Genomic DNA, 14,386 nt, shown 5'->3' with positions numbered 1-14,386 from the left:
ATGTTGTGGAGTTTATATATAAACTTATAAGGCAAGTGAAAACAAACAAACAACAGTCTTAATGATATGTGAACAGGTGCTTTGGCTTGAGATAAAATCTTCAGTAACAGTATATGTAGATTACCCAGGGCATGTGTTATGGGAGAGGAACCTCAAATGTAGAGAAGCCAAATCTTTTATTATGGACAGTTAGCCTGCCTAAACTCTGCTCCAGAGAGTGATATTATCTTAATTATACTGCATAGTAATTCTGCTCTTGTTCTGGAAAAAGACATTATCTTTTTTCCAAGGCTGTTCACTGTACAAACACCTTGAAAGACAGAGCCAATACCTTTGTTTCTAAGATGTGCAGAAATATAAGAAATCCAGGAGGATTTATCTTCAAACAACTTTGGATAAGTTTATAAAACCTCTGTTTTCTCTTCTGAAAAATGGGATGAATAGTATAGCCTACATAATTGTGAGGATCAAATGACATAGTACATATAAAATTACCATCATATCCAAGGACTTTATAAATATCAATGACTATTCGAAGTGATTATCTTGAATAAGATATGAGCATGTTTATTGAATTATTTGTTTTCTCTAGCAAATAGAATATTGCAGTTCACTGATGTTTCTAATTATTAGAATCTGCAAATATTAGAACAAAAAGGACCAGAAAGATTATCCAGTTAAACCAAGAATTTGACAGATAAAGAAGTAAGTTCAGAGAGGTTGAGTGACTTGTTGACTTTCTCACAGAACAGCCAAATAAAGGACAATGGTCATCTGATTTAAAAGTCAGATTCTTTTTAATTATACACAGTGCTTGTAGCTCAACAAATAATGGTATTACAAATGAATTAAAGCAAGCCTGTGATATATTAGAAAGCGTTTCACATGTCTATTAGATCACTGCCTTCTTCCTCTGTGCTTGACCTATAAAATCCACCTTAAACTTAGCCCCTGAAGGCAAATAAATACAGAAAGGAAGAAAGGATGGAAAGTTAAAATAAATAACCCATGTTTCCACCTCCTTCACGGTCAATCTTTCTACTGCAGAGAAAAAAAAACAAAACCAGAAAACTGCAAGAAAATGCTGTCTGAGTGTGTAAGTGATGTTGAAAACTGTCTCATTCTGGCCGAGGCAGGGAAATTCTGGCAGAGTATCCGACAGCTTTATGTTGACACCTTTGTAATGGTTTATTGACAAACTTCTTAAGGCATGAGGAGGAGGAGTAAGGAAGGGAAGGAGGGGGTGACAGAAATAACATTTAGTTCTCAAAGGCCGAGTGTTGTAGGAATGAACATCAGTTGTAGAATTAGATGAGCCTGAGTTCCTGTGTGAGTTTGAGCAAGTTACTGAGTTTCCCAATCTGTAAAATGTACATAATGCTCCTCTGTGGGGAATTGATGTGCAATTCAAATGAAGAAATGGACTGAGAGTATCTGGCATAAAGCAGGTCCTCATTGAATATTGGTTTACTTGGAATCAAATTCGGTGAAGGAATTTATCCTGAAAAATATCTGCAACAATGAAACCATTTATTTTATACCTCTACTTAATACCAATCCTACTATTTTTCTCTCTTCTTTAAGACTGGGGTCACAGTATTAGCTTCTACAGCATTCGGAAATACTTTTGGGGACCCAAGGTCAGAGTTGAGTATGCCCAGGTAGCCAAAGCAAGGTTTTAATTGAATTTCCCTTCATCTTTTGTCCATCTTAAGCCCTCTGCAAAATCATCTTTCACTCCAAGTAATTATGTTCTGGGTGTCCCAGGGATGTCTCAGACCTGCATATGTGTGTGTCCATGGGCAGATCTGCTCCTGCTGTTCTCATGCCTCCCCACAACTGTGAGCACTGCTCTGTATATTTTTGCAGGGCATGTGGTGTGTGTGTGTGTGTGTGTGTGTGTGTGTGTGTGTGTGTGTGTGTGTGTGAAAGAGAGAGAGAGAGAGAGAGAGAAGAGAGAGAGAGAGAGAGAGAGAGAGAGAGAGAGAGAATGTAATTTAAAACATGCCATTATCCCTCTGCTTTAGAGAGAGAATGTAATTTAAAACATGCCATTATCCCTCTGCTTTAGAGAAGTCCCAAAGATATATCACTTGTCGCAATATCCTATTTTATGAAGAGTTTAAGGCGATAATGCTTTAGGTTTTACTTGGGGCATTCTCTTTTCCTCTGGAATTAGAGATTGTGGAATTGAATTTGCGTGTGAATACCAGGCAGTACTGAAAATCCCTAGACATACACTAGACCCCTTGTGATGAGAAAGATTTGTTAGGATCAGGTCCATCACACCTGTTTCTTCCTGTAGGAGGAGTGCTCTCTTAAAGAATTCCCAGCCTTTTTTCAAACAGACTTCTGTAGGACCATCCCACCAATTTGCATTCATGTCCAGTTATGTCTGCAGAGTAGTGGCACACATTTTGGTCTCTTTTGCGCGAGGCTACTAGGTTCTCTGGCCCCTAAGTTCTTACTGGGCCAATCCTAACAGGGATATTTGTATCTGAAGCTGACAGAGTTCTAGGATCAAGCTAAGATTCCCTGCTACAGATACATATGTACAAAGAAATTGACTTATATGCTGCCTACCTCTAAATTTGAGTGTGAGCCTTAAATTCTAGATATATCAGAGTTTATTCATTTCTCATTGTTCAAAGAAGGGAGACAAAGATGACTTAATATTCCTACAGGAAGAAACAGGTGTGATGGACCTGATCCTAACAAATCTTTCTCATCACAAGGGGTCTAGTGTATGTCTAGGGATTTTCAGTACTGCCTGGTATTCACACGCAAATTCAATCCCACAATCTCTAATTCCAGAGGAAAAGACAATGCTGCAAGTAAAAACCTGTCTCATAGCCATCATAATGTGTAACTTCCCTTTATGTCTTCGTAGATGTGACTATCCTTACTTAAAGCTTGATTGAGACCATCTTATAGTTAACTCTGAAAAATATGCCTTCTGAAGTTAAGCTACCAGTGTCAATAATGCCATACTCAATCTCTCTGGTGGAAAAGAAAGTATTACAATTAGGTATATGCAGGAAATGTGGAATCTGGTTCAATGATGTTTCAATGCTCTTAACTCTCTTTGCCCCCAGGTTATGCAGATGTATCTTCCATTCTGTGGAATCGCCATATCTAATGCTCAGGTATTTGCTGCCTCCAGGAAAGAATATGAAAGAAGCAGGGTGAGTAGAAAGAAACTTGGTTTACAACCCTCAAAGCTCTCTGTTTTTCAAGAATCTGTGCGTCATTAATCTCAGATGACATTTGAACTGTCCAGGAATCTCTTTTATTTCTATAATCCTACAAGTAAGTCTATGGTTGGAGACCCCTTTAAGCAATGAGCCCAAACGGAAGTGGATACAAATTCTCTGCTGTTTTTTATGCAAGAAATAGTACCAGCTTCTTTTTAAAAAGAAATTAATTTCACATCTATACTATCACATGGTATAGTCTTGCTTACTTATAGGTCTGAAACAATAACACAATTCAGTAATATTTTTACAGTTTAAATTCTTTAAGAAACAAGGAATATTATAAATGATTTCAACCCATTTCACAGATTTTGTTTTTGAATTGAAAGGCTTTCTGGCAGACCATCACAAGATAACTGGACAATATGCAAACGCTATTTTATCTATATATATAAAAGCCCAGTGATCGGAATGGTGGAACGAGCAGAACAACTGGAATGACCGGTGGCTATGATGTACACTGCGGCAGCCAACCAACCTAATCTGGGCCTTGATCAGCTCCCAAATACCCTGATTGGGGGCGGGGCTGGCCAGCCAACTGCCCGTGGCCCCTCTGGTGATGGGCCCCCATCGGGGCGGGCCAGCTGGATCCCACCCGTGCACTAATTCGTGCACTGGGCCTCTAGTAGGATTATAAAGAAACACTCACAGAGGGATTGGCCTCATATACCTTCTTTACCAGTTATAGAGTTTAATAGTAAGAAACAACAGATGCTCAAAAAATATTAAACTATCAAACAGGGGTTACATTATATTAGGCTCATTATACTTTTAAATATAGGGAAATTACTGTCACAACTTAAAAATATATTTAACAAGAAGATGTTCCCAAAGGTTGGAAACCCTCAATTAATTGGTAGTCAAATTGATTGAAAGTTCCATTTGCTAAGCATTATGATTGATGAATATTTCATAGTACACAGATAAACACAGTTCACTACTACAGCAATCTTCTTCAGCATAGCATACCACACCTTTTCTCTGATTTGTATCCTTATTTCATTGTTAGCCCCATGTCTTATCATTCCCTTCCTTTCATGTGGCACTCCAGCAATATAGTCCCCATTTTCCAGAAAACAATCCATTTGCTTCACTTTCTCATATCTTTACCTACATTTCTCCCTCTCATTCAGTGCCTAATGTCCACCTTTTGACTCCCACTACCATTTGCCTTGAATTTCCTTCAGGATCCAGCTCAGACTTCTAGTTAATCTTCCCCTCTTTGTTTGTTTTTCCTTGTGTATACTGCCATTGGTCTATTATGGATTCTTACCATACTGTATGGTATTTATTGATGACCCTCCTCTCCAACTACATTTTGAACTCCTTAAGGGACACTTCATGTATTATTAATCTCTACATCCTCATGTACAGCACAGTTTATTTACTCATTCAACAAATATTTATTATGTGGTACTCTTCAGACACTATCTGTTCAAAGTCCCTGCCCTCAGAGAACTTGCCCTTCTAGTGGGAACAATAGACAATAGGCAAGCTATAAAGAAAAATGAAGTGAGATAAAGGGATAGAGACTGGTTCCTGAAGGACAGTTTGGGAGGATGTTTGTTCCAGAGAGTGATTAAGAAGGTCTGTATAAGAAGATAATATTTAAGCAGGGACCTGAATGAAACGAAAGAGCAAAGCCACACAAAGATATGGGAAAAGCATTTCAGGCAGTAGAAATATTAAATTCAAAGGCCCTGGGGCAGGAGAATTCTTGGTCTGTGTGTCTAGACACAGAAAGGAAAGACCTCAAATAGCCAAAGCAATTCTGAAAAAGAACAAAGCTGGGGGCATCACACTTCCTGATTTCAAACTATACTATGAGCCCATAGTAATCAAAACAGTATGGTATGGCATAAAAAACAGATAGCTAGACCAGTGGAATAGAATTCATAGCCCAGGAATAAACCCCTGAGTATATAGTCAATATACATTTGACAAAGAAGCCAAGATTACTTACTGGTGAAAAGATTTTTCACAATAAATTATGTTGAGAAAACTGGATATTCACATGCAAAAGAATGAATTTGGAGCCCTATCTTATCACAAAAGTTAACTTGAAAATGGATTAAAGACTTAAATGTAAGACCTGAAATTGTAAAAATCCTAGAAGAAAATGAGGGGAAAAGCTCCAGTGATTTTTTTTTTATCTGACACAAAAGCACAAGCAACAAAAGCAAGAATAAACAAATGAAGCTACATCAAGCTAAAGAGCTTCTGCACAGCAAAAGAAACAATAAAAACAGTGAAAACACAGCCTATGGGATGGGAGAAAATATTGGCAAACCATTTATATCAGATAAGAGGTTAATATCCAAAGATATACAATTCAATAGCAAAACACCAAAATAACCCAATTACAAATGGGCAGAGCATCTGAACATTTCCTCCCCCAAAGAAGACATACAAATGGTCAACAGGTGCATGAAACGATGCTCATCATCACTAATTACCAGGGAAATGCAAATCAAAACCAAAATGAGGTATCACCTCACACCTATTAAAATGACTTTTATAAAGAAGACAGGAAATAACAAGTGTTGGTGAGGATGTGGAAAAAATGGAATTCTTGTGCACCATGGAAAACAGTATGGAGGTTCTTCACAAAATTAAAAATTGAACTTCCATGTAATCTGCTGGGTATGTATCCAAAGAATATGATATCACTACCTTGGAGAGATATCTGCATGTTTATTGCAGCACTACTCAAAATAGCCCATATATAGAAACAACCTAAGTGTTCAGTGATGAATGAGTGCATAAAGAAATTATAGTGTATACTAGCATATGCACAATAGAATATCATTCAGCCATAAAAAAAGGAAATCCTGCCATTTGTGACAACATGAATGGACCTTGAAGGCACTGTGCTAAGTGAAATAAGTCAGAGAAAGGCAAATACTGTATGATCTCACCTACATGTTGGATCAAGGAAAGCAGAACACATAGAAACAGAGAGTAGAATAGTGGTTGCCAGGGCTGGGGTGTGAAGCAAGTGTCTCACTCTAGTCAAAGTGTACAAACTTTCAATTATAAGATGAATAAATTCTGGGGCCCTAATATTCAGCATTGTAACTATACTTATCATATACTTGAAAGTTGCTAAGAGAGTAAATCTTAATGTTCTCACCACACACAAAAAATTTAATTATGTGAGGCTATGCATAATGTTAACTAACCTTATTGTAGTAAGCATTTTGAAATATAGTATACATGTATCATATCATGTTGTATACCTTAAATTTATAGAAAGTTATATGTTAATTGTATCTCAATAAAGCTGGAAAAAAAATACTGTACCTAGGACTCGGTCAATGAGAAGTGAGAGATTCCCCCCAAAATTAGTGGTGAAATATACAATGCTTAATGACATGGGAAATGACTGGAAAAATGACTGGTTTGTACAGCTCTCAAGTTAACAGTTGAGTAAAGTAATCAGCATATAGATAGTATTTAAAACTAGGCAATCAGGTAGGTTAATCTGGGGGAGAATTTGTGGATAAGAGAAGGGAAGAGCCCTAGCTGGTTTGACTCAGTGGATAGAGTGTTAGCCTGTGGACTGAAGGATCCTGGTTTAGATTCTGGTCAAGGTCACATACCTTGGTTGCAGGCTCCTCCCTGGACTGGGTCCCGGTCAGGGCACGTGCAGGAGGCAACCAATTGATGTGTTTATCTCACATTGATATTTCTCTCTGTCTTTCCCTCTCTCTTCCACTCTCTCTAAAAATCAATGGAAAAATATCCTTGGGTGAGGATTAAAGAAAAAGAAGAAGGGAAGAGATCCAAGGATGAGGCCAGGAGCAAAAGAAAGTCACCAGAAGAAGGAGGGGGAAATGCCTATGAAGTCAGGAAGCAGGGAGTATTCAACTGTGTGAAAGGTTCCCAGTGTCTGTTGAATTACGTATCATCCAGGTTTTCTTCTCTTTCTCTTATTCTGGAGGTAGACTGCATTGTTATTTGAAAAACTTTTATTACTTGTTAGTACAGCAGCAATTTTTAATTAGAAACAATAAAGTTGCTATAATGTGATTTGTCAGTGCAAGACTCAAGGCAGAATGAGTTTTTCCTCTGAGATAAATGTTCTTGTGTATGGGTCCCAGAGGCCCTATCCACGCAGTCACAACAAATTGAAAAGTTAAATAATTGTTCCGTTAATATGATCCATCTGTAGAAATAGTCTGGATGATTAAAGAAATAATGTCTCCTTCTTAATAACAGGGAATTTCTGTTGGTAATTATTCAGACAATTGCCTCATCTTTAATGTTGTATTTTAATATGAAATTATCGCACATTGACCTCTATGGTAATTTGCTGTCCAAATGCCAGATCGTCAAGATGCACTTAAAACTTTTTTCACCTCCTGGTCTTGCTCTTTGCTTTGGGATCATAGAGCAATCTTCAGTCATTTCCATAAGCTCTCTTTAGAGAAAACACTACCTAGGATATTTGGTCCTCTTTTAGATACTCAGTGAACTAGACTCATTTCATGGATCTATTAACTCATTCAAATGCTTTTCTACCTGAATAGACTCAGAGAAGAAATTTTCAAATGGTTTCAGGACAAATCAAATTCATTATGAAAGTTGAAAATCAGCCACGTCCCTAGGATGATGATCAACACCATCTCCCTGGATAGATGCGAATTTAAAAACCCATGAAATCCTCTTGCAAGAGATCAGACTTGAGAGGGCACATCTTATTAAATTCTATTGAATAAAGTACCCTCTGGCCAATTCACTGGCTGTGTAATTTTCTGATTGCTCTTGGATAGCAGCATAATATCTTCACCTGTACATAACCCACTATTCTTAAACCTCTGGAAACATGCATGTAATGAAAAACTCCAAATAACTATTATTTCAGTGCAAAAATTGCAAGCAAATTTAGCTGGATAAAATAACAGGTTATTACAACTTGCTTTTGCAATGAGTAGAAAAACTATTCACTCTTTTTAAGCTAAAATTTGTTTTTATTAAATGAGTACACAGTTTTTAAGTTAGAAATTTTTTGTTTGTTTTCCCTTTTATTCTCCTGTTTAAAACTTTAATGGTGTTTTCTTTCCTGATATATATAGTATTTAAATATTTTTCTGGACAAATTGAGATGAAGCAATACTTCTTGTGCAGAAAGATTAATGGGGGCTTTATATATATTTTTGGAAAACTCTGAAATGTTATTAGCATTCACCACTATAATTCTTTCAGACTTCTGTGAGAGATGTGTATTAGTGAAAATGAGTCTCAAGTTTGACCAAGAAGCTATTTCTTCCTGATGGGGGGAAGAGCTGCTTTGTAATTTTCTAAAATAAATGTGCTCTTGAGAGAATCAGATATTTGTTACTTATAAAATGTTGGGTATATACCTAGTTGCATTGCAGAAAAACTACTGTGTGGGGGTGGAGGCGAAGCCTATAATTAATGACTATATGAGTCATGTAGTCATTAGCCATATGGGATATGTGGGATTATAGGCTGGCACTATTTTCAAATTGTATTTTGCAGTTCAAGACTCTGTTATAAAACAAAATTATGGAAATATGTCAAAATAATCATTAACATTTTAAAAATTAGCCACACAAAAAATATTTATATTTTACTAGAGGCCCGGTGCAAAAAATTCATGTGGGAGGGTGTCCCTCAGCCCAACCTGCACTCTCTCCAATCTGGAAGCCCTCAGGGGATGTCCTACTGACGGCTTAGGCCCGAGCGGGCCTAAGCTGCAGTCTGGCCTCCCTCTGCAGGTGGTAGGAGGTGACTGGGCTGATCAGGGGATGTTGCCACCCCCATCACTCCGCTACTGCTGAAACTGTTGGCCACTGCAGCCACCAAGGTGTTTTCATCAACACGGACTCCAGTCCCTTTACCACAAAAAAACGACAACTTTCTTTAGGCATTTTTAAGATGTCTCTTTCAAAGGATATGATCTTTCTTTCTCTTTCTTTTCTCTCTTTCTTTCTTTCTCTTTCTTTCTTTCTTTCTTTCTTTCTTTCTTTCTCTCTTTCTTTCTTCCTTCCTTCCTTCCTTCCTTCCTTCCTTCCTTCCTTCCTTCCTTCCTTCCTTTCTTTCCTCACCTGAGGATATTTTTCCATTGATTTTTAGAGAGCGTGGAAGAGAGAGGAAAAGACAGAGAGAAACATCAATGTGAGAGGGACACTTCGATTGGTTGCCTCCTGCATGAGCCCTGACCTGGGCCCTGGCCAGGGAGGAGCCTGCAACCTAGGTACATGCCCTTGACCAGAATCAAACCCAGACCCTGTGGTCAGCAGGCCGAGGCTCTATCCACTGAGCCAAACTGGCTAGGGCAGGATTTGACATTTCTTAGCCTCTCCAGCAGCGGACCTTCATTTCTTCCTCCAGGAGTGAGGTGGAAAAACCCTAGATCACCTTCTTGGATTCTTATTACCCAAGTTACCAAGAACACTGCGAGTGGTGTACAAGGAGCTTAGCCAATGAGCTGTAAGAAAAGGTGCGACTGGCAGGCCCTGCTGTCTGTGGGCCTGCTCGCTTGCTCACCCCGGTGCCTGGCAGCCAGGCTCTGCTCTCTGTACCTGCCTCACCCCGCCCACTGGGCCGCCAGCCTTGCTGTGATAGGAGCCCGGGGCCCACTGGGGCGGGACCCAGAGATGCTCCATGCACTTCTTGGTGACTGGTCGACGGCCCTCAGCTATTATTAGTATAGATTATAGAAAAGGCTAAGTGGAATTTTGAGAGAGAAAAAAAAATAACAACATTTTATTCTCTCATGTATCCATCTAAATACATCCCTTTTGTCTTTCTTAGGCTTTGCTAGAGGTGGTTAATGACCTCTTTGAGGAACAGACTGACCTGGAGAAAATTGTCAAGAAAATAATGCATCGGGCCCAAACTCTGCTGAAATGCGAGCGCTGTTCTGTTTTACTCCTGGAGGACATCGAATCACCAGTAAGCCATCTTTTTTTTGTCATGTAGAATTGGAGACTGGGAATGCAATAAAGTTTAGTTTATTTGTAAGTAAGTGTGTGAAATTGGGACTGGAACCACACTTCTCATGAGTCTTCTGATTACGGGGTGACTTTTTATACAATTAAAGTCTTTTATTTTTTACATGTGTTTTCAGTCTTGTTTTGCTGTCACCTTAGAAACACAGACTGTTACGTTGATAGGGACCTTAGTGACATGTATCTCAGTCCCATGTGTTTACAGATGAGGGAACTAAGGGATGAATGGTTGGCCCAATCTCACAGAGCTGAATAGAAGACAAGCTCAGGTGCTGGTCTCGCTTCACATTCACCCAGCAAGGCCCCCAGTACTGATGGGTATGGATTGCAGTCCACACAATGCTCCAAGGTCCTTTTACTGGGAGGAGGGAGCAAACTAAAACCAGAGAAGCGGTGCCCTTGACTCTTGGAGCCCACACAGTTGGGACTGAGCTGAGAGGGGTGACCAGCCTCAGCCAGCCTGGGCGGTGCAGCAGAGGTTTGTCTTGTTGCTTCTGACGTGCAGTTCCCAGACTCTTTGCTGCCTTGGACCTCTGGACACTTGCACAGAATGCCCAGTCAGATGGAGGAAGCTCATTTCTTCTTCACTACAGGGGTTCCTGTTACTCCAAAGCCAGCATCAAGCTAGGTCAAGGGCTAAGGCTGCCGCACCTCAGCTTTCAGGTTCTGTGAAGCCCTGTGGGTCTTTAGGGGAAATCTGCTGGGTAAATACACAAAAATATTGAAAATAATGATCATCATCAATATACCTTCCTGAAAGTTAAATATCTAACTCCTCAGCAGCAATTTAATATCTTCGCTGAAAACTCCCTTCAAAGACCAAGAATTGTCTAGCAATTCTGTTTTCATACCTCCAAGAATGGTACTTAACTAGAAAAGGTTATTGTCTTTTCCTTTCAGTTTGTGTTTCACAAATAAAAAAAACCTGAGGCAAATTTTGGAGATTTAATTAGTATTGTAAAACTTACAACATTATGTTTTTAAAATTCACATATGTTTAAATTGTTTAGGAATGTTCCCCCATATTTTAGCAGAGTTGGGGTTTTTATATTTCAGCAGGTGTGGTTTATACCAACAGTAGTCTTGTGAGTATCCTGCGACTGTGTAAAACTCAGTGGAACCTTGGTACACACGAATACACGCACGCACATACATACACACCCCCCCTACACACACACACCCCAGCCCATATTTATGGAGTGCTTCTGGTTGCTTTGTGAAGCACTTGAGTTCGTTGAATCCTCACTGCATCCTGATGAGATAGGTACTATTATCACCCTCATTTTATAGATGAGAATATAAGGCTCAGACAGTTGAATGACTTGCTAGAGTCTCCTGTGCCCGGACTCTAAGCCCCTGAAAGGAATGGGAAGGGGTGGGTGCTCCTCAGTGCTTGGCAGGCTGTGAACTCTCACTAAGCAAAGGCAGGAAGGAGTGGGATTCCCTGAGTCACTTTTAAGTCCCTGTGAGGGCAAGTGGCTGAGGGGCCAGGTAAAATCTGGACAAGGACAAGCTCACTGTTTGCTAGTTCAGTTATAAACAGACATGGAAGTAATTTAAACCAGCTTAAGGTGGTCATTCTTGCCAGTCTTCTAACATGGATGGCCCGGCCGGCGTGGCTTAGTGGTTGGGTGTTGACCTATGAACCAGGAGGTCATGTTTGATTCTCGGTCAGGGCACATGCCCAGGTTGCGGGCTCAATCCCTAGTGGGAGGAGTTCAGGAGGCAGCTGATCGATGATTCTCTCTCATCATTGATGTTTCTATCTCTTTCTCCCTCTCCCTTCCTCTCTGAAATCAATAAAACATGTTTAACATGGATGAGTTGTACTGTGGTCTTGCTCTTTCCTAAATCAAATAAAAAGTACAGATGACAGAAATTAATATGGAAGGTGCTGAAGGCAATAGTAGTAGTGACAGCAGTAGTTTTGTGCTACAGAGTGTGGAGGGGGTCAAAAACACTAGATTAGATAGTATAAGAATAAAGGTGTTGGTATATTACTGCAGGTTTAAAAGACCTTTTAACTCTCACAGTTGAACATTCTGACTGCAGTTGTGGGGATCAGTGCAGAAATTCTGGGACATTCTCCATCATTTCTTCTCTTTGTCCCCCAACCCCACACCCTGCCCTCAACATGAGGATGAACTCTTATTTTTTATCAAGAGGGTCAGGGTCTGGGGGTAAAAGTGAACTATATGCAAAAAGAGGAGACTAATCTGCTCAGTTCCTTTTAGAAGCTGTGGAGATATTTTGCCAAGGCTGCTGCTTGGACTTCAAAGATAATCAAAACATGGCACCCAGACAAAAGAATCAAGTTACCGAGTGGAAAGAATTTATTCTGGTGTTATACTTCCTTGTACCATTCTCCAGTGCTAGGAGAAAATGTAGCAATAGCTACAAAGTTCTCAGGGAAAGAAAATGTGACTCCACAATTTTAAATCCAATCAAATTTATATTCAATTATGTAAGCCACAGATAGACATTTTTAAATTAGCAAGAAGGAGTTTAGCAAATATAGTTCCATGCTGTCCTTCCCGAAAAATATGAGATATTGAAATCCAGCCAAGCAAGTGATGAAGAAGACATAATAAATGAGATTAGTATTGAGTATTGAATGTATTTAGAACTAAGGTTAAAAATGATGGGTCATATACTTGTAGAAACAAATGTAAACTTACATTATAAACCATTATAATTGTCCTGGCACCCCATCTCCCCCAAGTGCCTCAGGGGCAACAGATGCCCGCACCTGCAATGGGTTGTATTTCCAAAGAGGAATATTGTGCTTGGAGAATCCACCCCTTTTCCATTGAGTGGTATAAGCCTGCTGTGTGGCGAGAGATGTTACCTCATCTCTCAAGTTTGTCCACTATGAACACAATCCTATGAAAGGAACCATATATAGAGAGATTGGGGCCTTGCAGTGTGGGCACAACAGGAAGACTGTGTGTTCAGGGCTCATGTGCCTCTCCCAACAGGTATCTTGGTTACATGGAGTATTTTAATTTCAATGCGTTACATTTATCAATCTTTCTTTTTGATTGTGCTTTATGGTTGTTGTCCAGTTTTTTTGTTGTTTTTGTTTATTTTTTAAGAACAGCTTTACTTCCATGTTAGAATGACTTTCTCTTATATTTTCCTTAACCCATCTGGTATTTATGGTCTTCTTTATCCACATAGAATTTATTTTTTATATAGTGTAAAGCTGTGTGTATATATCTATATAATAAAAGCCTTCACAGCCCTTATGGCAGAACGACGGGTCACTATGATGCACACTGACCACCAGGGGGCAGACGCTCAATGAGCTCCCACAGGGGGAGTGTTGCTCAGCCAGAAGCTGTGCTCATGGCTGGCGAGCGCAGCAGCAGCAGCAGCAGCAGGAGCATCTCCCGCCTCCATGGCAGTGCTAAGGAGCAGCAAGCAGGTGCAGGTGGGCGGTAAGGAGCAATGGGTCCTGGACTGTGAGAGGGATGTCCACCTGCTGGCTTAGGCCCAATTCCTGGGGGTTCCAGACTACGAATATATATATATATGAATTGTCTCAGAACTGCTCCCCCTCGCCCACTTTGCAATGCCACTTCTATATTACATCAAGTTTCCACATAATTCCTGAGTCTGTTTCTGAGCTCGCTATTTTGTCCCACTGGTCTATGGGTCTTTTTCTGCACCGGTATCACAATGTTTAAATTTCTATAATTTTAGAATGCTCTTGGTATCTGATAGGGAAAGTCCTCAAAGTTGTTCTCCTTTAAAATTGGTTTGCCAGTTTTTGACTTGCTGCTCTTCCATACAGATTTGAAGAGCAGCTTATCATTTATGAAAAACTGTGTAGAGATTTTTATTGAAATTGCTTTAATTCATACATCAATTTGGGGGATTTCTGCAAGTAATAGAATATACAAGGGAAAATGACTTAATACGATTTGTATCTTGTGTAACGAGAAGTCTGCAGGAGGCAGTTCTGGGGATTGTGCAGCAGCCAGATGATATAATCAAGAACCAGGCTCCGTCATTTTCCTGTGTGTCTCACTGGTCTGCCTTCACCAGCTGGCTCTTACTCTCACAATCCAGGAGGCTGGCGCAGCTCCAGGCATCATGTCATCAGATAACTATATATCAGGAGAAGAAGAAAGGGAAACTTCTTTTCAC

General features: G+C 39.7%; 1 protein-coding gene across 2 annotated transcripts in view; it reads left to right on the top strand.

The window, feature by feature from the left end:
- Nucleotides 1–14,386, top strand: part of PDE11A (phosphodiesterase 11A) — a 296,962-nt gene that overhangs the window by 93,945 nt on the left and 188,631 nt on the right. For both annotated transcript variants that reach the window (XM_054722954.1, XM_054722953.1), the window contains 2 exons: nucleotides 3,096–3,185; nucleotides 10,038–10,178. In XM_054722954.1, the coding sequence (XP_054578929.1) occupies nucleotides 3,096–3,185; nucleotides 10,038–10,178 (231 nt within the window). The remainder of the gene's footprint in view (nucleotides 1–3,095; nucleotides 3,186–10,037; nucleotides 10,179–14,386) is intronic.

The sequence above is a fragment of the Eptesicus fuscus genome, chromosome 11 (genome assembly GCF_027574615.1).
Source record: "Eptesicus fuscus isolate TK198812 chromosome 11, DD_ASM_mEF_20220401, whole genome shotgun sequence".
Taxonomy (NCBI): domain Eukaryota; kingdom Metazoa; phylum Chordata; class Mammalia; order Chiroptera; family Vespertilionidae; genus Eptesicus; species Eptesicus fuscus.
This window is presented reverse-complemented; position numbering and strand designations above follow the sequence as displayed.